We start from the raw sequence: 24,290 nt of genomic DNA, 5'->3' as shown, positions 1-24,290 counted from the left end.
GTGTGTGTGTGTGTGTGTGTGTGTGTGTGTGTGTGTGTGTGTTGCCTTGTCTTACGTTGTACAGATGCTTATGCAGTGTGTGTGTGTGTGTGTGTGTGTGTTGCCTTGTCTTTCGTTGTACAGATGCTTATGCAGTGTGTGTGTGTGTGTGTGTGTGTGTGTGTGTGTGTGTGTGTTATCCTTCTCCTAGCTGACGTGTTTTCTGTGTTGGCAAATAAGGGAACAGGCGTGTATGTACCGTTGGCTGTTATGTACCACCGGCTTCTATGTACCATCCCTGGCTGCTATGAACCATGCATGGCTGCTATGTACCATGCATGGCTGCTATGTACCATGCATGGCTGCTATGTACCTCAGATAGTATTAACACAAGTACCTTATCACCACAGAGTGATAATTAAAACGAAAAGTTTTATAAAGAAGGATGAAAGTATGAAATTATTATTAATTTTTCCTGCTGCCCTGTCTGTCTTTGTAGTATTTGTCTTCCGTGACAGTGCTTTCAGTGTATTTGGTGTGTTTAGGGGCTGTTGGAGTGTGTCTGCAGGTGTTTAGGGGGTGTGCGCGCACACACACACACACCTCTCTCTCTCTCTCTCTCTCTCTCTCTCTCTCTCTCTCTCTCTCTCTCTCTCTCTCTCTCTCTCTCTCTCTCTCTCTCTCTCTCTCTCTCTCTCTCTCTATATATATATATATATATATATATATATATATATATATATATATATATATATATATATATATATATATATATATATATATATATATATCTGGTAACGCTGGTGTGGAGTGCGTCCAGTGCTGTGTTGTCTCGGCCGTTGTTGTGGTTAGGTGAGTGTTCTTGCGTCGGTCTTATTTTCGATCGTGTTTTTCAATTTGTCAGGGATGCTTTTAAAATATTATTGATCAGTGATGGCTTGTGCTCAATCTTGATTATCATAGATGGTGTAAAATCACAGAAACATCGTATAAAATAGTATTTTTTTTTCTTTTCCCAGGTAGGCCTAGTATTATTTTGCAAAATGGCACAAGAAGCAAAGACGGTTTCTGCATTGAAAGAACTCAATTTTTCAATTTTCAATTTATTTATCTGTTTGCACAAAACAGGAACAGGAGAATGGACTTCCTTGTCAAATAGCCTTAGCCAGCACTAAGGAAGTCAAGCATTTACTGTTAGGATAAGACCTAAAGAATTAAATAATTATCAATCTATCTTTATAATCTATCAATCAAGGGTATGTTAAACAATAACAATAAAAGCATTTAAGATTTTATTTGTCTGAATGTGAGACAGCCCCCCCATCAGTGACGAGCGGCCACTGTGTACGTGTGGACCTTAATAACATGTAAACCCATCATATTTAAGACACCAGGAATAATAACAATAATAAAATAAATAATAATAATAACAATAATAATTTAATTTAGCACATATGCATTTCAACAAGCAGCAAAATATCCCAGAGCCGTCAGTAATAGCCTTAGCAACCCACATGAAAAACTGCAAGCTGCAAAAACAATAAGGACAAAGATAAGAAACATGAATAAACATCCTTTTATTTATTCATTTATCTATTTATTTATTTCAGCGCTTATACATCTTATCAATTAACAAAAAAATCCCAATGCCGCCAGTAAAACACAATAACCACTCAAATCAATAACTCCAAACCACATCAACGTATAAAGTCAAGGAGATAAGATAGCAGGAATAAACACCCATTTCGAATTTAGCGGGACTCCTCCTCTTTTAGCAGACAACAATGGCCGCCACAAGGAGGTTACAGAAGGCAAGTATCACAGTTTTTTGCAATTTTCCTCTACTTTTAACTTTCCCACGCCCCTGACAAGCAATTTACGTGAAGGCTAACCATTAATCATTATTTAGATCATGCTGAGAAGACAGTACTAGGTTGAATTAAGCCAAAATTTACGAAAAACTGAGAAGGTGTATCTGTTTGGCTTCTGTGGCTGGTCTGATTTTCGCTTATATTTCTGTATTTCCTTCTTCTTTTTGTGTCCTGAGGCTTGTGAGAGGGAGAGGCGAGCTGTGGGAGTGAGTGAGAGTAAGAGAGAGGAGAGAGGGGTTGGATTTAATGGGGTTTTAAGGGAAAATATGACGGGCCGTTCCCTTCCGCCCCAAAGAAATTGAGTTTAATGAGAATAAATATAGGAGTTGATTAGTAAACACGTGGATGTTCGACTATTATTATTCGCCGCGTTGGTTCAGAGTACGCCGGGAATGTTACCAGGATAAGAGTGTCAATGCTGGGGGCACAAAATTTTCCTGTTTTAACGAAGATAATGTGTGTGGGTGAAGAGACACGGTGTTGTGGCCCTTCTTGGAGGGGGGAGGCGAGCGGTCTTCTTGCGAGGGTCAGGTTAGGTCAGTTCTTGGTTAATATTCGATTCATTAGGTTAGGTTAGGTTTAATTCATTAAGTTGCGTTAAATTGTGTTCATTTGGTTAGGTGTAATGTAACTGTGTGTGTGTGTGTGTGTGTGTGTGTGTGTGTGTGTGTAAGTGTGTGTGTGTGTGTGTGAGAAGTACTGGAAGCAGTGAGTTGTGGTGTGTGTTGGGTGAGGCAGGAAGTGGCAGGGGTGGCCACCAGCAGGGGTGTCTGGTTCTGCAGCTTTCCACAGTTACTGGAGAATATAATTATATATATATATATATATATATATATATATATATATATATATATATATATATATATATATATATATATATATATTGTAGAGGGAGTGCCATGTGTCATCCTGATGGCTCCCTGCACCATTCCTTTACCCTCTAAACTGCACGTGTTCCTCACCCACACGCTTGCCTTCCCTCACAGGAGCTGGCGGACATCCGAAGGTCTGGCATCAAGTCGTTCCGGGACATTCAGGTGGATGAGAGCAACATACTCACCTGGCAGGGACTCATTGTGCCGGTGAGTCACTCCCTGAATCAGCACACCACCTCCCAGTGCTAACCTTAACTTTCGCTGCAACACGTAGCAGAGCACAACGCGAGGCACTGTATCAGCTGTTTGAGGCCGCCTGCAAGAAAGGGAAGGGAAGGAAGGAGTAGGTTATCAAGTGTTTAGCCAGTGTGGTGATCAGAGGTGCCTGCAGGGCAATATCAAATGCCTCGGTGGTTTGTGGTGAAGGGAACATATCGTATAGCATTGAAACAGTAAAAAAAGAACTACACCTGTGAATTACCTAGGGTAGCTCAAGTGTGCAGGTGTGCCAGCCCAGTGGAGGTAGTGAGGTGATGTTAGTAGAGGGTGTTGCAGAGTGAGTAAGTGATGAGGTGATGTTAGTAGAGGGTGTTGCAGAGTGGGTGAGTGATGTATATGCAGAAGTAATGGATGCAAGCACAGTGTATTAATGTCACACTCTGCCACACTGCTCACTTATATATTTGCCTTTCTTCCCTCAGTGTTAACCCTTTCAGCACAGGCCATTTTTTCCCATAATCCCTTAGCATTTTTCAGACATATTTTTGTACTAGAGAATATTAATTTGTTTTTTAGCATGGAAAATAGAAAATGAACCTGTTACTCTTTCTGTTCTCCCATGCCAATTATGCTCCTACATTTTTCTTACCTTTACCTGAAAACGATCATGGAGCATTTTTTAGATGTAAATTTTTTGTGGTAGAGAATATTAAATAGCTTTGTGGCATTGGAACCAGAAAATGACTCACCACAGCAGCATCACTTAGGCCTTCACACATCTGGCAGGTGGCTGGGTCTTGAATATGTTAATTGTAAGAGTAACTGGCTCTGTTATCCACTTTTGTCATGACCTTAATGATGAAAATTAGGGCTGTGTCTGAAATGTGCTCATAATTTATCAGTTTGAGAGTTCTTCCTGAAAAAATTATTTGACACTGCCCCTGAAACACTTGCTAGGCCTGACACAACCTTGGTAGGCCTAACACAACCTAACCCAACCTGACTTATCTTCACCTTGCATCACTTAAACACGTCCTTTGCATTCCATCACTGCTACACCTAACCTGACCTAATCTAACCTAACCTAAACACCTCCCCTCGCATTCCATTACCTGACCTAACTTAACGTGACCTAAACATTTCCCTTTGCATTCCATTAACACAGTACCTGACCTAACTTAACTTGACCTAACCTAACTTAACCTAACCTAACCTAACTTAACCTAACCTAACCTAACCTAAACACTTCCCCTGGCCTTGCACCACCACAACACCTAATCTAACCTAACTTAACCTAACCTAACGTAACTTAACCTAACCTAACCTAACCTAAACACTTTCCCTGGCCTTGCACCACCACAACACCTAACCTAACCTAACTTAACCTTACCGTAACACCTTCTCCTGCCTGCCACCACCACAAGACCTAACCTAACCTAACTTAACACCACCAGGAGAACCCACCCTACAACAAAGGAGCATTTAGGATTGAGGTCAACTTCCCTGCGGAGTACCCATTCAAACCGCCTAAGATCAACTTCAAGACCAAGATATATCACCCCAATGTGGACGAGAAGGGCCAGGTGGGTGCTCGGCGGGGTGTTCAGAGGAGAGCGAGGGGTGTTTCTGTGTGTGAAGGGTCTTTTGAGTGTGTTTTGCGGGGTGTATTGGTGTGTTGTGGATGTGTGAAGGGTATTGGCTGTGTTTTGGGGTGTATTGGGTGTACGAGTGTGTTCTGATGGTGTTTGGGGTGTTTTAAGTGTGTTTTGTATTTTTTTTCTCCTTCATTTCTCTTATCACTAATTCATATTCTCTCTTACTTCACCTTTTCCTCAATTTATTCCTGTCTTTGTACCCATTTTCTCTCTCTCTCTCTCTCTCTCTCTCTCTCTCTCTCTCTCTCTCTCTCTCTCTCTCTCTCTCTCTCTCTCTCTCTCTCTCTCTCTCTCTCTCTCTCTCTCTCTCTCAGTCAAAAAAATGGTGTCACTGTCAGTATTGCATTATCTGTGTCTTGTTGCTAGGTAGGGAGAGAGAGAGAGAGTGGGAGGGAGAGGGGTGTCTGTGTGTCTAAGGTCATTGGGGTGTGTGTGTTTGTGTGTATGTGTGTGTGTGTGTGTGTCGACGTTTTAATTTCTTTCTTTTTTTAACCCATAGTTTAGTTTTGATATGGCTTCTCTCTCTCTCTCTCTCTCTCTCTCTCTCTCTCTCTCTCTCTCTCTCTCTCTCTCTCTCTCTCTCTCTCTCTCTCTCTCTCTCTCTCTCTCTCTCTCTCTCTCTCTCTCTCTCTCTCTCTCTCTCTCTCTCTCTCTCTCTCTCCAAGACAACAATATTCACACACTCCCTATACCAAAGTAACAATATACAACATCTTTGGGAGTTTATTACATCATACACTTCTTAAATTTTTGATAACACTTACCTGCAGATTCTTGAGGGGCTGGTTCATGTGTGGGACCTTTTGTTTATTTTTGTTTGTGCGTTTTGTTGCCCTGTACCAGACCTCGTACAAGTGACAGATTAAATTTTTTTTTTTTTTTTTTTTTTTTTTTTTTTCCACTCAGGTTAGTCTTGGATTGAATGAAAGGTTATGTTGTGTAGTTGTATTAGTAATAGTTCTTTATTTGTACTTTTTTTTTATTTTTTATGTAAGAGAGCCACTGGTCAGGGGTAATAAGAGCTAAAACAAAAGAAAAAAAGTATGCAAAGAAATGAAAAGGGTTCACTGAGATACCAGTCTTGAAAGAAAGGTTTGTTTTTACTTCTTTATACAAGAGACACTGGTCAGGGGTAACAAAAAGAGCTAAAAAAAAGAATAAAAGAAATGAATGCGACCCACTAAGCTGCCAGTCCCAAAAATAGGTCAAGAAATCATAAAAAATTGAAGGATAAGTGTCTTGAAACCTCTGTGTTGTAAGAATTGAAATCACAGGAAGGAGAAAACACAGAAGCAGGCAGGGAGTTCATTATGTGTCTGTCCTTCTTTGCAGGTGTGTTTGCCAATCATTAGTGCCGAGAACTGGAAGCCGGCCACTAAAACAGATCAAGGTAAGGGTTGAGGCGACCACTTTCTGTTTTGTCCTCTCATTGTTGCACCATTTCCCTTTCATCCTTTCAGTATGCAGTGATTCACAACTCCAAGTAATGGATGAAATATTCATAAGCGCTTGAAAGGAAGGGATGGAAAGAAATATATTTTGCAGTTTGTAGTTAGTATAATGTTCATAGGTGGTCGTTGTGGGAGAAGAAAGGCCCCAGAGTGAATAGTGGTTTGTGAGAGATATTCTAAATAGCCTACCTTGTCCTTATGCTGTGCACTGCTTGGTTTACTTGAGGCCTTTTAACCCTTTCAGTGCTCCGGACCACGATCGTGGCTTTGAGGGAAATGCCTCCTGGCCACGATCGTGGTCCCATATTTGACGAGCCACAGAATTAAATTGCGCGCCTCCTGGCTGCTGCTTGTGGCCAGCTGACACTCTCTCATCCTCGCTTGACTCATGGGATGCACCACTAGTTGTGTGGTTAGGAAAATATAGTCACAATGGCAATCACACCGTAAGGTATCAGATGCCCTTTTTTCACAATTATTATTATTTCCAGACGTCGCTAGTGGCTATTTGTGCATTTATTTACTGAAATAACATGAGTAACGATAAAATCTTGTTGTTAAAGAGCAGATATGCCAGATATAATTCATTTATTGGTAGTATAATGCGTATTTCGTATATTACCATATATGGGCATGTGTATCCTCACTCATGACTTCCTCTCGCTATATTGTTTACATAAACCTTACATGGTAACACCACTGAAACAAAGGAGGAGGATTGTATGGGACCCTTGTACATTCTGGAGCAATTTTGAGCAACTGCAGCTCAAATCAGGTGGAAAATACTGCGTAATTTAGAGAGAAATGCTGTACAAGTTGCGGCGGAAAATAACCATTTTTACAAACCTTGATTTTTCGGCTGGATTTGCTTATCACAGACATGATCCAAGAACCTATTTGTGACCTGAAAGGGTTAAACGGCATTGTCAGGCCTTTAAAGAGATGAAGATAAGCAGTAGACCACTTCTGGCATGCCTATTTTGTCCTTTCATTGCTGCACTTAACCAAACACACACAAACCCAACCTAACACACTCACCTGTAATGTAATTTTGTGCATTTACCTGAGGCCCTTTCAACAGCATTGTCAGCCCTTTAAACATTCCTATCACTGTAAAAATCTGGGGAGATCTTGCTGGATGGACGTATCGCATTTCCATTAGCTGCATTTCAAGTGTGAGTGGTCTAGTCTCTCAGTCCGTAGGGGAATAGATGACTGATTGATCATTACATAATCTTAATTAAGTCATCCCACTGACCATGTGCCCTCACCACAGTGATCGAGGCGCTGATTAACCTGGTGAATGAGCCTGAACCGGAGCATCCCTTGCGCGCTGATCTGGCCGAGGACTACACCAAAGACCGCAAGAAGTTCATGAAAAATGCCGAAGAATTTACCAAGAAGAACTCCGAGAAGAGGCCGGCTGACTAACGTGGCTTGGTAGACTTAGCCTGTGATCTAGTGTGGCATTTGTCAGGCAGATGGTTCCTCTCTAATGTTCCCCTGTTGGTTTGTCTGCCCTTCTTGCTCTCTATTTTGTCTATTTCTTCCCTTGCCACTGTCTTTCTTGATTGATCCTTCTATCTTTTCTACTTTTTCTCCCTCCTCCTTTCTGTCATCACTGTTTTCTTGTTTTATTCCTTTCCTTCTCTCTCTCTGTCCTTGTTTTTTGTTTTTTTCCATTTGTTGATTCATATTCTGCTCCTTCCTCTTGTTCCTCTGTTCCTTTCATTCATTTTCTTGTGTTCTGTGTCTTTTGTTCCTCTATTTGGTAACATGCATTCTTCTTCCTCTCTCCTTTCTGTTCACTTATCTTCTATTATATCACTTCCTCTTCCTCCTTCGTCATTCCTGCGTCTTGTTCTGTTTTTCCTTTCTCATTTAGTCTCGTGTCTCACTCAGTTATCTTTTCCTCCTTTCAAATAAACCCTATCTTACTCCTTTATTCGTTGCTGCATTTTATATAAACCCTTGCATTTCTTCCATCTATCCACCAATATCCTCCTCCAGTGTCATTGTCCACATCCTGTCTTCCACTCAGCTCCACGTTATCCAGCTCCTGTATTCTGTAACCTGTATTTTGTCTATCCACACGATTTACCTCTCTGCTTCGTCTTCTAACATTTTTATAATCCATATTTCGTCTTCCACTCATTTATATCTTGTTCTATTTTTGTTTATCCCTGTAACGTTTCCTCTGTTTAGGCCACGGTTCACCCATCTCCCTCCCCCAGTGTGTCTTGTCTTGTCTTCCGTTTGTCCATGTCTTACCTTCTACTCCTGTCTCTCTATTGTCTGGTGTCCCATGCTCCCCCCTGTGCCCCCTGCTCCCTCCTGGCTCCCCCAGCTCATCCACTTCCCTGTAACCTGTGATCTGATGACCCCCATATCTAACACAGCAGTGTCATCTGGTGGTGAGTGAGTGCGCTGTGTAGTTTGTAATGTTCCCCGCCCCCAGGCACCCCCAGGCACCCTCCCCCACCGGCACCCCACAGACACCCCACAGGCACCCGTCATGTGAGTGTTGTGAGAGGGTGGTCTGACCAGCAGCCTTGTGTTACACTCTCAGCTGTGTTGTGGTGTCTGTGGGGGAACACAGCTAGGTCATCTGTAGGTCAGTACTGCCTGGAGTTATCATGATAGGTCACCACAGCTGTCACCACCACCACCACCGCCGCCGCCACCAGCCCCCCAGTGCCCTGCCTCGTGATCTGCCTGACAAGTGCCCATGATATTTTTGAGATATATTAGCTTCCTAAGTCTTGCTGCTTTTACAGGTATTTTTGAAGTAAAATGATGTGGAACCAAGTTCATGTGATTAAATTAATGAGATTCAGATGTTGTAGTGTACCGGTGGTGACTCCTGGCTGCTCCACTGTTCCCCCCCTCCCCGCTGGGCTCCACCCCCCAACCCCCGCTGCAAGACAATAATGCCACCCCTAGCCATGCTACGTTTTGTCTGGTTTGAGTACATATCACTCAGTCACACCACGGAGGGAATTGGACGCCCGTCAGTCGTGTCAAATTGGTCCGAACTTCAAACAATTGTTGCAAGAATTGGCTGTGACTATGTTATAAGTCTGTTGGCCCAGCACCGGCGGGCCGTGAGGAGACACCCCCAGCCCCCAACCACCCCACCGCCACCCCACACCCCGCCACCCCGTGGCAGCCCAGCGTGGGGCGGCCAGGAGTCCCGCCTGCACTCCCCCTACTGGTACGAGCTTCGCCTCAGAGCGACCGACACGTCCCGCAAGTGTTGGCGTGGGGGCGGGAGGCTTGCCGGCCTCCGTCCTTGTTTTGTACTTAAGACTCCCACAGTCTTGTGACTCCCGCTGCCGCTCCCCAGCAGCCACTGCGCGCCGGAGAGCCAGGCGGGAACTGTCTCAAGTTGAGACACACTAAGAATTGCAACCCCCGCCGGGCCGGGGCGGCGCCGGGGGTGACGTGACCCGCAGGAACACGGTTGGTCTGATCAGTATTGTCCTCCGCGAGCCAACATCGGGACGGCTGCAGTTTTTATACCTAATGTTTATCCAAGGGAATGCAAGGTGGAGGAAGGGCAGGACCTTGACAAGAAACACTTGCCTTATACCGTGTGTTTGTTTGTGGCGGCCGGCTCCACTGCCGCTGCTGCTGCTGCCGCTGCCGCTGGGCCTCAAGTGTTGACGTGCTGCCCAGCTTTAGTTTCTTTTTGTTCTGTCAGTCTGAGAAGCTGTGGGTGGGCCATGCGTGGCGAGGCCGCCGCCCCGCAACCTGCGTGCGTCACTGATGCACGAACCAAGCCCGGCTTGCCCGGCTGCTGCTGCTGCTGCCGCTGCTGCCGCTGCTGCCACCCTCCCACACCATAGATGCAGCAATAGCAAGGGACAAGAGACACTGGTCAATTTATGCCATTATAGCAAAACCAACAAATGTTATCAGTCGTTATCATTGATGAGTCCAGCTTGACTTGTGTACACAGATACATGTAGCAGCACCACCACCATCACCACCGCCACTACCACTACCACCACCACCAATACCACCACCACCACGTGAAGCAGGCACGGTGCTTCACCCACACCGGGTATTGGCCAGTGTCTTGGCCCAGGGTGTCTAGGATGGCAGTGCAGTGTCTGGCTGTCACCCTCAGTGGGGAGGGAACACTGCCCAAGCCCAGCAAGGGAAGGCTCACAACACCTTGCCGGACACATTTTACATCAAGAACCAACCAGACTTAGAGAACAGCACTTGAAATGCTGCAACTTTCTGGTTTTGAGAATTTTAAATTAAGAAACAGCCAGACAGAAGAAAAGGCTGTCTTAATGTTGGAAATATCTGGTCTTGAGAATTTTAGATCAAGGAAGAAGTTTGGTGATGCTTTTCACACTCCCATGTCTATTGAGGCCTAATACCCATCATTATTATTATTATTATTATTATTATTATTACTGCCGAGGGACTCAATAATAATAATATTTTACATAGCGATGTTTGTAGAATGTGTAAGAATTGTGAATGCGATCAGTAAGCATGGTCTTGTTATACCTCTGTCAATACTCCAGCGCTTCTTGGTAACTATTGCTCCTCATTCTTCACCTTCGCTCACTTTTCATCGACTTCCCCGTATCAGAAACAAGAGGAAGTCATCGTGCTACCTGCTTGTGTTGCTCAGGCGTCTGCATCACCGTCGGCAACACAGAACGCTCCTTATATACAACGCAAGGATCTGTAGACTCAACACTTTGCTGTCTCGTCTCTGCTGATTTTTTGACAGGTTCATGTGGAGGTTGCCAGGGTTTTCAAGGGTGTCTTCATGGTTCCAGTGGTAATTTTGATAAGGGTTCTGTGTTTTGGTTACATAACAGTTTATTGGGAGTTACTCAGGGTCTTCAAGGGAGTTTTAAGGATTGTAGTAATGTTTTGAGTAATTTTTAAGAATGTTGGAAGGTACTGGTGGTTTTCAAGTGTTTTCAGAATGCTAGTGGTGGTTTGAATACTTTTTAACACATTGGAAGTTACTTGGGGTATTCAAGGGTGTTTTTTAGGATACCAGTGATAGTTAAGCAAGTATTACAGGTACTTTTTAACACGCTGTGAAGAGTTACTAGGGATTTTAAGGGTGTTTTCAAGATTCTTGTAGTTTAAGAAGCATTCCTACCTTCACTCCTTTTAACAGGCCTTAATGGAAGTGTATAGGGTTTTCAAAGGTGTTTTGATGATTCTAGTTTAAGAAGTATTTCATATCTTAACTGCCTCTTAAAGAATATTTAAAGTTATTCGACTTCTCAAGGATATTTCTATGACTAGTAATAGTTCAAATATTCTACACCACTGGCAGGAAGAAACTTGTGAAAACCCAACTAACACTCCACAACATCAGAAAACAGTCACAGAAAGAGAGCAAGCGTTGACAGAGTGCAGACCCTTTTGTACGGCAGGCAGGTGTGTCCAGGTGAACCACAGGGACTAATTAGTAGAGGTATGGCCAGAGGTACCTCCCGTGTGTGCTGTTTTGAGAAGACTTTATTTTTTTTTCATATCACAGTATGTCAGTGAAGGTTTCTCGGTACCAGTGTGAACAAATGGTGTCAGTAGCCAGTGTAGAAGATTGCTGAGTCTTTGTGGAGCAAGAGTGTTTTGTAGATTTTTTATTATAATTATTTTATTTTTTTTTTGAACCATGTGATTGTTATTATTATTGTTATTATTATTATTATTATTATTATTATGATTATGATTGTCATTCTTACTCAGTTGTATTTCTGTTGCAAGAGAAATTAGAGGTGCATAAACTTGTGTGTGTCTTTGCATTGACCTTCACTTCACACACACACACACACACACACAGTATGGCATTTGCAAACAGTTCAGGTGAGCATCTCAACATTAACAAGCTTGTATGGAAATTATTGGGGTTTTCAAGGATATTTTCTGGATTCTAGTAACATTTTGATATTTTAATGGTGGAAATTGTTGGGGTTTTCAAGTGTGTTTTTTAGGGTTCCAATGAAAGTTATTAGGGTTGTTTAGGGTTCTAGTGGAAGTTCCTGGAGTTTACGTGATTACTAGTATTATGAAAGGCTGCGGTGGAAGTCAATTGTGTTTTCAAGGTGTTTTCCTTGTTCTATTTGTGTTTTAACGGTTTACGTGAAGTTATTGGGGTTTTCAAGAGTATTTTCATGTTTCTGATGACTGGTAGGCTGTAGTGGAGGCTGTTAGGGTTTTCAAGGGTGTTTTTATGATAGCTTGAGAGAGAGAGAGAGAGAGAGAGAGAATTACCTGACTACTTTTTGGTACTTGAAAACAGTTTTGACGAGAGAAGAAGGCATTTCAAAATAATCTACAAGCCTCACAGTTATCATTATTAGCTTGCTTCTATTGCCTTGACCGACAACTAAAAAAAATAATAATAATAATAAATAATAATAATAATAAATGAAGCCGTAACTCTTGATAGTTTAAAAAAGACAGCCAATAATAATCAGGCCATGATAACGTAAACAGCCTGATAAGCCACCAATCCAATACGGTCCAGCTTCAAGAGGAGCAACATCAAACACCATCATTGATTAACTCCACGATAGGAAATTGGAACAAAGATGTGGCAGCGGTGGCCGTAGTGATAACACCTGAATCAGCGATAAATAAGACAAGACGGGAGAAATAGCCCAACAGTCGGAAAAATAGCCCAACAGCCGGGGGGGGGGGGAAGATAGCCCAAAACAGCCGAGAAGACAGCCAAGAGGAAGAATGGGGTTAGTCATCCTATTGATAGCTGATTAAGACTATTTTATTATCAATTTGCCGCATTACTACACGTCGCGCAGGGTACTTTAGATGATAAATAGCACCATCAGTACTCAGTGGCTTAGATAAGAGGGATGATCTCAACAGCTCCCCCATAATGATGAGTTAGGTAATACAAGGAATGGGGTTACTAGATATCACAAGAAGCCATGCATCCTCAGCTCTCCTCTTTGCGTGAATATTAAACGTCTCATTTTGAAAAGTATTATAGATATATATAAAGTAAAGTTTTAAAAAGGAAAAGGAAAAGAAAAGAAGAAAAAAGAAAAGGATGCTTGGAATGTTATCAGAAAAGTGTAAAGCCTCGCAGTCTCTATCATCATTCAATAAGACAAGTAAATGCAAAGAAAAAAATACATAAATATATTCTGCGACGCAAAATTAATCAAAAACTTCCACCCATTCAGTTATATAGAATAGATAAAAAAAATATTAATATATAGATAAGAATGAATATATATATATATATATATATATATATATATATATATATATATATATATATATATATATATATATATATATATATATATATATATATATATATATATATATATATATATATATATATATATATATATATATATATATATATATATATATATATATATATTTTTTTTTTTTTTTTTCCCTTCTTCGTTTTGTGATAATTAAATGTCCAGTTTTGTTATAATATTTATTTGTAATGCTTCTATATATATATATATATATATATATATATATATATATATATATATATATATATATATATATATATATATATATATATATATATATATATATATATATATATATTGACAGCAGTAGTATAGATATATCATAGAGTTAAATAAAATTACAAAACAAGACTTTTAATAATCACATAATTATTATTAAATTAATAGGGAAAATACAGTACATGGATTGATATATATCAATCACAGCGCTAGGAATATATGTTAGAAGCATTGCAAATAAATATTATAACAAAACTGGACATTTAATTATCACAAAACGAAGAAGGGGAAAAAAATACACGATTACAATAAAAGTTTAAATCCCAGCGGTCCTTTTGACCGTGACGTCATTGAGGGATCCACTAGTGTTTACTAAAACTATAAGCGACAGAATCGTAATAGACTAAAGTATCAAATCTTTTATAATTTAATCTAACACTCTTAAAGAACGATTAAGAGATTAATAGCGACTCTCTTTTGTTTAAACTATTAAGGTTATGAATGTAAAGAATTTTGAGTCTGGGCGTCTATGCAGAGAAGAGTGACGGAGGGCCGAGGAGGCTAAGAAAAGAGATATTTCCTGTTTACTTCGCTCACCATGGCCAACACATCCGCTTTACAGGTGAGAACAGCCTTCACCCACCATCAACAGCGATACTAATAGGCAAATAACACTAAAATAATGCTCTAAATCATGACTCATGGGAGGTGTGTGGGATTAAATCACCTTATTTCTTCACACCAATAATACGGGTGTGTTTAATCTGCCCCTTATTGCGAGTGTTGCGTGTGTGTTTGTGTGTCTGTGCTGTTCTTACTGACAGGTGTGTAGGGCAGAGGGGCCGGCTGATGCAGGTGTGTGTCAGGTGTGAGAATTTTCCTATATCTTGTTAAATGTCACATGATGCTGATGCTGATGATGATGAAGGATTTAATTAAGCAAAGGGATTAGACATACACACGTGGCATGGTAATATTTACATGTGCAGTGTGTTATTGTGACAGCCTACATCCTTCCAGCACCAAAACCTCTGTTGCATCACCTTCGTCCTGTTAATTTGAGTATTGTGGAAAGTTAATTTATTTTGGCGGTAAATCCTCGCTAATTTCATCATATTCTTATTATTCTGTGTATTTAAAGAAGGTTAGTGTTCTTATATTAACAAATTTCATCTTTCTGACACCAAATCTTTGCTTATTTCATCTTTGCCATATTGTCTTGTGTAACTTGAGGGGCTGAGAGAGAGAGAGAGAGAGAGAGAGAGAGAGAGAGAGAGAGAGAGAGAGAGAGAGAGAGGCCTGCTCCTTCATTGTTCAGTCCCTCCTCTCTCTCTCTCTCTCTCTCTCTCTCTCTCTCTCTCTCTCTCTCTCTCTCTCTCTCTCTCTCTCTCTCTCTCTCTCTCTCTCTCTCTCTCTCTCTCTAACACCACAGTACTTCTAACACCACTAAAAACCCTTGCTTCTTGACACAACATAGACAAATTAACCCATTTCTGTATTTTGTGTTTTTGCTCATGTGGAGAGAGAGAGAGAGAGAGAGAGAGAGAGAGAGAGAGAGAGCGAGAGAGAGAGAGAGAGAGCGCACATCTATTTTCCATCCATTTGATTTATATATATAACTCTGAGGCTTTATGTACAAGTGGGTGTTGATTATATATATTTTCAACGGTCTCTCCCCCCCCCCCCCCTGGCAGAAAGCAATAGACTTGGTGACAAAGGCAACAGAGGAGGACAAGGGGAAGAACTATGCTGAGGCGCTGCGGCTGTACGAGTCTGCTGTGGAGTACTTCTTGCACGCCATGAAGTGTGAGGCTGTGGGGCTGGAGGAGGCTTGGGGCTGTGGGGGCTGAGGGCTGGCGGCTGTGGGCTGTTGGGGCTGTGGGCTGTGGGCTGTGGGCTGTTGGGGCTGTGGGGTGGAATGGGCTAAAATTGGGTGTCATTTCTTGTTTCAGTTACTGTTCTTTTCATTACTCAGATTTTTCAGTATTTTTTTTATGATTTTTGTTCATGATGCAGATTTTTCAGTAGTTTTTAAGATTTGTGTTCATGTTGCAGATTTTTTCAGTAGTTTTTTAAGATTTGTGTTCATGTTGCAGATTTTCAGTATTTTTAAAGATTTGTGTTCATGTTGCAGATTTTTTCAGTAGTTTTTTAAGTTTTGTGTTCATGTTGCAGATTTTTCAGTAGTTTTTAGGATCTGTGTTCATGTTGCAGATTTTTCAGTAGGACCAGTAGGAAAACCATTTAAAAAACTGTAAAACTATCAAAAATCAGTAGAAAACCATGAAAAAACACTAGAAAAAAACAAAAAAAATGTAAAACTATCAAAAAACTACAAAAACCATGAAAAACCTCAAAAATCATTAAAAACCAGTAATAAACCATAAAAAAAACGAAAAACATAAAAAAAATCAGTAGATATAACATTATAAACCATTTAAACCATTAAAAACCACAATTACAAGATCTAACAAACCAAAACTACCCAATTGGCCCACAGACGAGGTGCCGAACGAGAGGGCAAAGGAGAGCATCAGAGCAAAATGTAAGCAGTACCTGGACCGCGCCGAGAAGCTGAAGGAATACATCGAGAAGAACAAGGACAAAAAGAAACCTATGAAAGCCGGTGCTGGCAATGCTGGGTGAGTGGGAGGCTGGTGGTGGTGGTGGTGGTGCTGGTGGTGGTGGTGGTGCTGGTGGTGGTGGTGGTGGTGGTGGTTGGGAGTATTTTTTTGTATTTTGCTTGATTTTGTGTGTTTTTTTTTGTGTTTTTTGTGTGTTTTGTGTGTTTTTGATATGTTTTGCTTGATTTGTGTGTGTTTGTGTTGAACTGCTGTGTGTTTTTGTTGTGTGTTGTTTTTTTGGTTGTGTTCTGTGCGTTTGTGTGTTTTGGTTCGTTTTACTGTCTTATTTTTTTACGTTCTTGCTTCTTTTCTTATGTTTTTTATTGATTTCTTGCGTGTTTTTGTTGATTTCTGTGTATTTTGTTGCATTTTGGCTCGTTTCCTTGTCTTTTTTGGTTCCTATTTGTTTTCTTATGTTTCTTAATTTTTGTTTTTGTTTTGAGTGATTTTCTTGTGTTTATATAAGTTACACTTTCTATATATAAGTTAGTGTTATATACAAACTAGTTAGATTTTTGTATGTAACTTACTTTTATATATAACTTAGAGACTCATATCTTTACTATACACAAAAGTAAAGTCATTTTAAAGTCACATACGAGGTACCCACACTCACACCACCAACCACACCCCACCATCTGACCCCAACAGGAAGAAGGGTGGAGGGGGAAGCAAGGACTCAGACTCCGATGACGAGGATCCCACTAAGAAGAAGATGGAGGCCAAGATGGAGGGGGCGATAGTAGCGGAGAAGCCCAATGTTCGATGGGAAGACGTGGCAGGGCTTGAAGGGGCCAAGAGTGCGCTGAAGGAGGCTGTTATTCTGCCCATTAAGTTCCCTCACATGTTTACCGGCAAGAGGCAGGCGTGGAGGGGTATCCTGCTCTTTGGCGTGAGTGTCTGGGTGTCTGTGAGGCATCTGGGTCTTTGGCATGAGTGTCTGGGAGTCTGTGAGGCATCCGGGTCTTTGGCGTGAGTGTCTGGGAGTCTGTGAGGCATCCGGGTCTTTGGCGTGAGTGTCTGGGTGTCTGTGAGGCATCTGGGTCTTTGGCGTGAGTGTCTGGGAGTCTGTGAGGCATCCGGGTCTTTGGCGTGAGTGTCTGGGAGTCTGTGAGGCATCCGGGTCTTTGGCGTGAGTGTCTGGGTGTCTGTGAGGCATCCGGGTCTTTGGCATGAGTGTCTGGGAGTCTGTGAGGCATCCGGGTCTTTGGCATGAGTGTCTGGGAGTCTGTGAGGCATCCGGGTCTTTGGCGTGAGTGTCTGGGTGTCTGTGAGGCATCCGGGTCTTTGGCGTGAGTGTCTGGGAGTCTGTGAGGCATCCGGGTCTTTGGCGTGAGTGTCTGGGTGTCTGTGAGGGAGCTGGAGTGTGTGTGTTTACTTAGTTGTAATGTATGGGAGGGGAGGTGTGCTGGTGCTGTTCTGCCTTCATGGGGTTGAATTCCTTTATCATCTCTGCCTTGCTTCCTCTTTCAGTTCATTCCATATGTCTGTTACTCTATGGGGAAGCTGTTTATTTTCATATTTCTCCAGTAACTATCCTCTTTTGACCTTCCTTTCATGTGCTCTTGTATCTCTCGTGTCCTACTTTATCAGATCTTCTCTATCCACCACCTTCATATTCTTCATGATTCTGTAAATTGCCTTCTGGTTTCCTCTTTCCCTTCTTTGTTCCAGTATTGTTAATTGTAGTTTTGATAGCCTCTCTTGATGACATTGGATTGGAGCCAGTTTTGTTGCTTGTGTGTGTGTGTGTGTGTGTGTGTGTGTGTGTGTGTGTGTGTGTGTGTGTGTGTGTGTGTGTGTGTGTGTGAGTTATTGTCTGCATGTTTGTGTTTACAAGACTTAAGGCAAGACTTAGTTGAGATTAGGTTGGGTTACATAATACAAGCTATCCTAACTTTACACACTCCCTTGACAGCCCATCAGGTACAGACAATTAAATTACCTCTCATATTGCATCCTAACCTAACTTACTATCCCCATACAGCCCCATAGACCTAATTAATTAAGACTAGATTACCTCACGTATTATGACCTAACCTAACTCCCTGTACCTCTTCCCCTTGCAGCCCCCAGGTACAGGTAAGACCTACTTAGCAAAGGCCGTGGCTACTGAGGCGAACAACTCAACCTTCTTCAGCGTGTCCTCGGCCGACTTGGTGTCGAAGTGGATGGGAGAGTCGGAGCAGCATGTCAAAGCTCTCTTCTCCATGGCCCGCGAACACAAACCTTCTATAATCTTCATTGACGAGGTGGACTCTCTCTGTTCCTCCCGGTCAGAGCAGGAGTCCGAGTCTGCCAGAAGGATTAAGACCGAGTTCCTGGTGCAGATGCAAGGTATGGACTGGTAGGGGACTGCTGGTGTAGTGGCTGTCTGTGTGTCTGTGTCTCTGCGTGTGTGTTATCTATACAAAAGAAGGGAGACTTGAGTTTGTCAGGAGGATTAAGACAGCTTCTGGTGCAAAGGCAAGGTGGGGACTGCCATGGACTAGTTGGGGTGATGTGCGATAGGGTGTGGTGAGGTATGGAGCTGTGTGTTAGGGATAAGTTAGGTTAGGTTGAAAGGGAGTCAGGTAGAGTAGGTTTGGGTTAGGTTAGGATGCATTGGAGTGGTGATGGGATATTGTGGAGAAGCAGAATGGGTTTGGGTTAGGATAGGATGTAGTTTGGTGGAGTTGGGGATGACTGAGATGAAAGTAAGTGGAATAGAGTATGTTCAGTTAGGTTAGAATATACTGGAATGTTGGTAAGATGGCTCAAGATAATAGGGAGAGGAACTGAATATATTTAGATTAGGATACCATTGGATAGAATAGGAGGAACAAAAACAGGATGGAGAAGGAGAAGTAAGAGAAGTGTGTGCTGGAGTGTTGTTACGTTGGGCAAGATAAAAGGAGAGGAATTGAATATGTCTAGGTTAGGATACCATAAGATAGAATAAGAGAAACAAAACAGGAATAAACAGGAGAAATAAGAGAAGAATGTGCCTTTGGGTATTGTTAGAAAGAACTGAGATGAAAGGTAGTATAATTCAGTATGTTTAGGTTAGGATAGGAGGAATAAAACATGAACAAAGAGGAATAAGAATATTGACCTTTCTCTGCGTCTCTCCAGGGGTTGGCAACCAGAATGACGGGGTGCTGGTGCTGGGAGCCACAAACATCCCGTGGGTGCTGGACTCGGCCATCAGGAGGAGGTTTGAGAAGCGTATTTATATCCCCCTGCCCGAGTCCAACGCCAGGACCAACATGTTCAAACTCAACCTGGGGGACACACCACACAGCCTCACCGACGAGGACTTCAGGGTGCTGGGATCCAAGACTGACGGGTGGGTGTGTGTGTGTGTTTGTGTGTGTGTGTGTATCTAGTTATGAGGTGCAGGAAAAGAGTGTGTGTGTGTGTGTTTACAGAGTTTAAGCTAAGTTTGTTTGGCTTTTGGTTTAGTTATCTGATCCTCCTTCAGTTGTACATCTCTTGCAGAAATGTTGTGAAACTACATATTTCTGGAGTCATGGAAGTGTCTTGTGACTTTCTGATAATGTAGAAACCTTGTTAAACTATCACTGGAATTCTGTAAACACCTGTGAAAACTGTAATAACTTTCACTAGTCTTAAAATATCACTGAAAGCATGAAAACACTTGAAAACCCATATGACTTCTTGTAGAATCTCTTAAACTATCTCTAGAATACAAAAAAAAACCCTTAAAACTCCAATAACTGGCACCGAAACCTATTCAAACTCAAGATAGGACACAACACACCTGAGAATACAGCCCATTAATCTAGGCAATGGGCACTTTTTATTGTTATTGTCCTAGGCCAGTACCCCTCAAGACAAGACAAAATATAGCATCATCTCTCCAGTAAACAGTCTATCAGAAAGACAAAACAAGCAAAATGTAGCATCCATCCCTGCAGTAACAGTCCAGATAAGACACGATACAATAAAAAATTAGCATCAGCTCTCCAGTAAAAATCCAAGTAAGACAAGACAAACAAAAATACAGCACCCATCCCTTTAGTAAGCTGTCAAGAGGTACAGTCCACCTAACACAGCCCCAGATAACACAGCAGCCACCCCACCAATCCTCCTGCTCATCTATCCAGGTACTCAGGAGCAGACATCAGCATTGTGGTGAGGGATGCGTTGATGCAGCCGGTGCGCAAGGTACAGACGGCCACACACTTCAAGTACGTGCGGGGACCCTCCAGGGATGACCTCAACGTGATTGTGGATGACCTGCTCACCCCGTGCTCCCCCGGCGAGGCAGGAGCCATGGAAATGACTTGGGAGCAGGTTCCGAGCAACAGACTGTTTGAGCCGGTGGTTTCCATGGTTAGTGGGTGTGCTGGTTTTCTTATCCCTTGGACTTAGGCATGGGAAGATAGGCCTGCATGAGGAATAAGGACTAGGATGAGTGCAACAAATAATTTTAGCCTTTTGAGTCCTATTTGGTATACTTCTCCTTAATCACCAATCACTCTGAGACGTCTTTACTTGTCCTACAGCCACCTCCAATCTTTAAACTGGGTAGAAATTGTGAAATATATTCTTTTTAATCCTCTTCTTTCTGGTAGGTGCTTATAAAGATTTCTTGCATTACTTCTGGTGCTGCTAATTATTTTGTACTGCAGTGAAAAGGTTGAATATGTCACTCTCTCACCACAACTGTTTTCAAAGGCCACTTGAAGGAAAAGGCAGGTTCTCAAGGGTGTTTCTCCCGTTGACAGTGTACAGCACCCTCTTAAGTTTTGTGCTGAGGTCTTGTGTGAGTGGGGCATTAAGCTAGTCTCCTTCAATGCATTGTTCTTCCATTAGGACTGTTTTGAAAGGCCACAGGGATGAGGCATGTTCTCAAGGGTGCTTTTCCTATTAGCAGTTTAGAGCTCAGAGTGGCGGATGAATGGAATGGACTTGGTAATCAGGTTAGTGCTGTGTCATTAGGGAGCTTTAAAAGATTAGACAAACTTATGGATGAGGATGATTGGTGAAAACAGCCAGGCATGTTAGATAAATTAATAGGTGAGAATGATAGGTAGAAACAGGCAGGCAAGTTTCATAGAGGGACTGCCACATGTTGGTCTGATATTCTCCTGCAGCAGCCCTTGTGTTCTTGTGCTCTTATGTTGTTGCTCTCTCTGCAGCGGGATGTGATGCGCTCGCTGGCAGACTCCAAGCCTTCGGTGAATGACGAGGACCTGGACAAGCTACGCAAATTCACGGAGGACTTTGGGCAGGAGGGCTAAGGACAGAGAGGAGGAGGTCACATCATGCTAAGCTGTTTGTTTGACCTGCACACTGCATGAATTGTCCACCAACCATCACACACACACACACACACACACACACACACATAGTTTCAATGTATACAGACAAAACCTGGAAATTGAAAGAAGAAACATTATAATTTGTAGTAAAAAAACAGGACAAAACAAGCTTGACTTAATCCTGTTACAATGCAAAATACACACACAGACACACACACACACACAAATATAAAGACAAAAAACACCATATTTTGCAGTGAAACAGAACAAAACAAGCTTGGGTTATTCCTGTTACAATGCAAAAACACACACACACACACACACACTGGTGGCGATGTACTGAAATGACGTGAGCTGTGTTGTGAGGCCTGTGCAGTGAGGTATCATCTAGAGGCCTTGGCTGAAGCTCCCTTCTATAGCCTGGACACTTGGCTGATAGGGGGACAGAGCCTCAGTCTCGGTCCAGAGTCCTCATCATCGTCATCATCATTGACTTCTTCATCACTGCACCTCAGCCTCACACGCCACTTCAACCTTTCCTCCTTCAGCCACTTCTTCAGTATTACTCTTGGTCTTCTGCCTGTCATGTACTGCCTCGTTTCTCCGACAAGATTAACCTCATTGCTGATTTTTTTGAAAGCCTCACTGACTTTATTATATTTTCTTCATCTCCTGTGATCATGCTGCCCGTTGCTTCTGTTAGCGTCCATTGTAGAGCGGAGGGAAGGACTGGGAATGGTGTAGAGGGAGATAAGGATGTAACAGAGGGCTTGATTGGTTGGTTTGAAAAGGGATACTTCCTGTTATCTGACACTGAAAGGAGGGAGGGAAGAAAGGATTGAGAATAAGGGTTAAGGTAGGAAGGAAGAGAAAAAAAAGAGAGGAAAGGTGAAGAAAGGAAAGTTTGAGACTAAGCATGGAGAAAGAAAGGAAGGATAGAAAATAAGGGTGAAGAAAGGAAGAGAGAGGAAAGACAGATAGATGTAAAGGAAGGAAGGAAGGAAGAGGAAGGACATCATAAAGGTGAAGAAAGGAAGGAAAGTAGGAAATAAAAAGGGAGAGTTTGGTTGATGGAGGAGAATGAAAGAAGAAAAGGAAGGAAGGAAGAATGGATGTAAGAAGAGAAGGGAGAAGAGAGATAGGAATAATGTTGAAAATGAAGGAAAATACAAAAAAAGAAGGAAAGGAAGGAATAAGCAATGTAGGAAAAGAGCAAAGATACAAATAAATACAAATGAAGGAAAAAAAGAAGAGAAAAAGTAAGAGGAAGGAAAGAAACAAAGGGATATAGAAAACGAGGAAAATAGGACGAAAAAATTATATAGTGGAGATGAAAGAAGGTTTACGTAACACGAGGAAAGCAGGAAGACTCTGCAAACGATATAGAACAAGACTAAACAATAACACAAAACAAAAACAAGCAACGAAATACACTGGAGAAACACTTAGGCTTGTATTGTACTTACTTTCACACTTAGAGGCAGGGAACAGTCACCAAACCTCACCAAACCTTTAATAAACCTCACTAAATGATGCATAACATGGTACAAGAAGGGAGTCCCATATTTGTTTGCTCTAGAGGACGGTGAGGACAGGGCTGTGGTGAATGCTGGTGTGGATTACAAGAAGAGGCGGATAATCATAGTTTGGTGGATGAGAAAAAGGGATTTGCAAGGAATAGGAAGATGAAATTTCACAGCATCTAGGTCTATCTGGGCTTGCTATGCTAACCTAACCACAGCATTATCTTCTGAAGTTGCTGTGACTAATGTAATCACATCTTCTAGGCTTCTCTGGCCTTGGTATGACTAATATAACAGCAATACCATCATCTAACTTTGCTGTGACTGAAATAAACAGCATTGCTATCACCTAACCTTGCTGTGCTGCTATAAAACACAACATTACCACCTTCTAACCATGCTGTGACTAAACCACAGCATTACCACCTGGTCCTGCTGTGACTAACTTAAACAGCATTACTCCCTGGCCTCGCTGTGACTAACCTAAACAGCATTACCCCCTGGCCTCGCTGTGACTAACCTAACCACATCATAACCATCATCAAACCTCGCTGTGACAACCTAACACAGCATCCACTCATCGTGCTGTGGTCACAAACATCACAGCACTTCCTAACTCTCCTTTCTCAAGTCGGATACTAAAAAAAACCCTTATTCACGGCCATTACATAAGAGATATATATACCATTGGGTTGATTCATTGATTGGGTGTGGGTGTCGCTGTGGGTGTGGATGCTCTGCTGTCGTGGGAACCTGTGGAGACCTGTGGGAACCTATGGGATCCTGTGGGGAGCTGTGGGGAACCTATACCTTGGGGTGGATAGGTTTGGATCATCTTTCATACATACATACATACATACAGTGTCTTGTTGAGCCATGGCCTTCGTACTAAGAGAAAATAATAGCTAATGCATGTAGTATATTTTATTTATTTTGTTGTCCCTTGTTCATTTATTTTTTTTTTATATTTTCTATCGATGCATCTATATTTTTGTGAACTGAGCGTATTCATTGATTATTGTTGATGATCTTTCCATCTCTCTCTCTCTCTTTCTCTCTCTCTCTCTTTGTGTCTCTCTCTCTGTCCGTGTGTGGTGATGTTAGAGCGTGTGTTGGCGGCTCATCACTCGTATACTCTGATGCATACATACATACATACATATTTACGTATCTTATTCGTTCACGTAATTCGTAGCGTTTCATTCTGCCCGCCGCCATGTTTATAAAGTAGTGCTGGAAATATAAGAGAAAAGAATTGTTTCTATAATAAAGGCATAAACTATTTCTGTGGCTTGTGAGGTGTTATTGTCCCCAGTGC

General features: G+C 42.0%; 2 protein-coding genes across 2 annotated transcripts; both read left to right on the top strand.

Annotated features, from left to right (window-relative positions):
* Positions 1 to 1,642: 1,642 nt before the first annotated feature.
* Positions 1,643 to 11,828, top strand: LOC135094660 (ubiquitin-conjugating enzyme E2 L3). The gene is made up of 5 exons (XM_063994941.1): positions 1,643 to 1,790; positions 2,837 to 2,932; positions 4,399 to 4,527; positions 5,932 to 5,989; positions 7,327 to 11,828. Exons 1-5 carry the CDS (start codon positions 1,764 to 1,766, stop codon positions 7,479 to 7,481), a joined length of 465 nt encoding a protein of 154 aa, XP_063851011.1. The 5' UTR covers positions 1,643 to 1,763; the 3' UTR covers positions 7,482 to 11,828.
* A 2,201-nt stretch (positions 11,829 to 14,029) lies between these two features.
* On the top strand, positions 14,030 to 24,256 carry LOC135094707 (vacuolar protein sorting-associated protein 4-like). Its single transcript, XM_063995042.1, has 8 exons — positions 14,030 to 14,177; positions 15,250 to 15,361; positions 16,056 to 16,197; positions 16,831 to 17,071; positions 18,249 to 18,516; positions 19,294 to 19,507; positions 20,289 to 20,517; positions 21,327 to 24,256. The coding sequence occupies exons 1-8, from the start codon at positions 14,154 to 14,156 to the stop codon at positions 21,426 to 21,428; spliced, it is 1,332 nt and encodes a 443-aa protein (XP_063851112.1). The 5' UTR covers positions 14,030 to 14,153; the 3' UTR covers positions 21,429 to 24,256.
* Positions 24,257 to 24,290: the final 34 nt, after the last annotated feature.

The sequence above is a fragment of the Scylla paramamosain genome, chromosome 46 (genome assembly GCF_035594125.1).
Source record: "Scylla paramamosain isolate STU-SP2022 chromosome 46, ASM3559412v1, whole genome shotgun sequence".
Taxonomy (NCBI): domain Eukaryota; kingdom Metazoa; phylum Arthropoda; class Malacostraca; order Decapoda; family Portunidae; genus Scylla; species Scylla paramamosain.
Note: the sequence above shows the minus strand (reverse complement) of the source record. Positions and strands in the feature narration are given on the sequence as shown.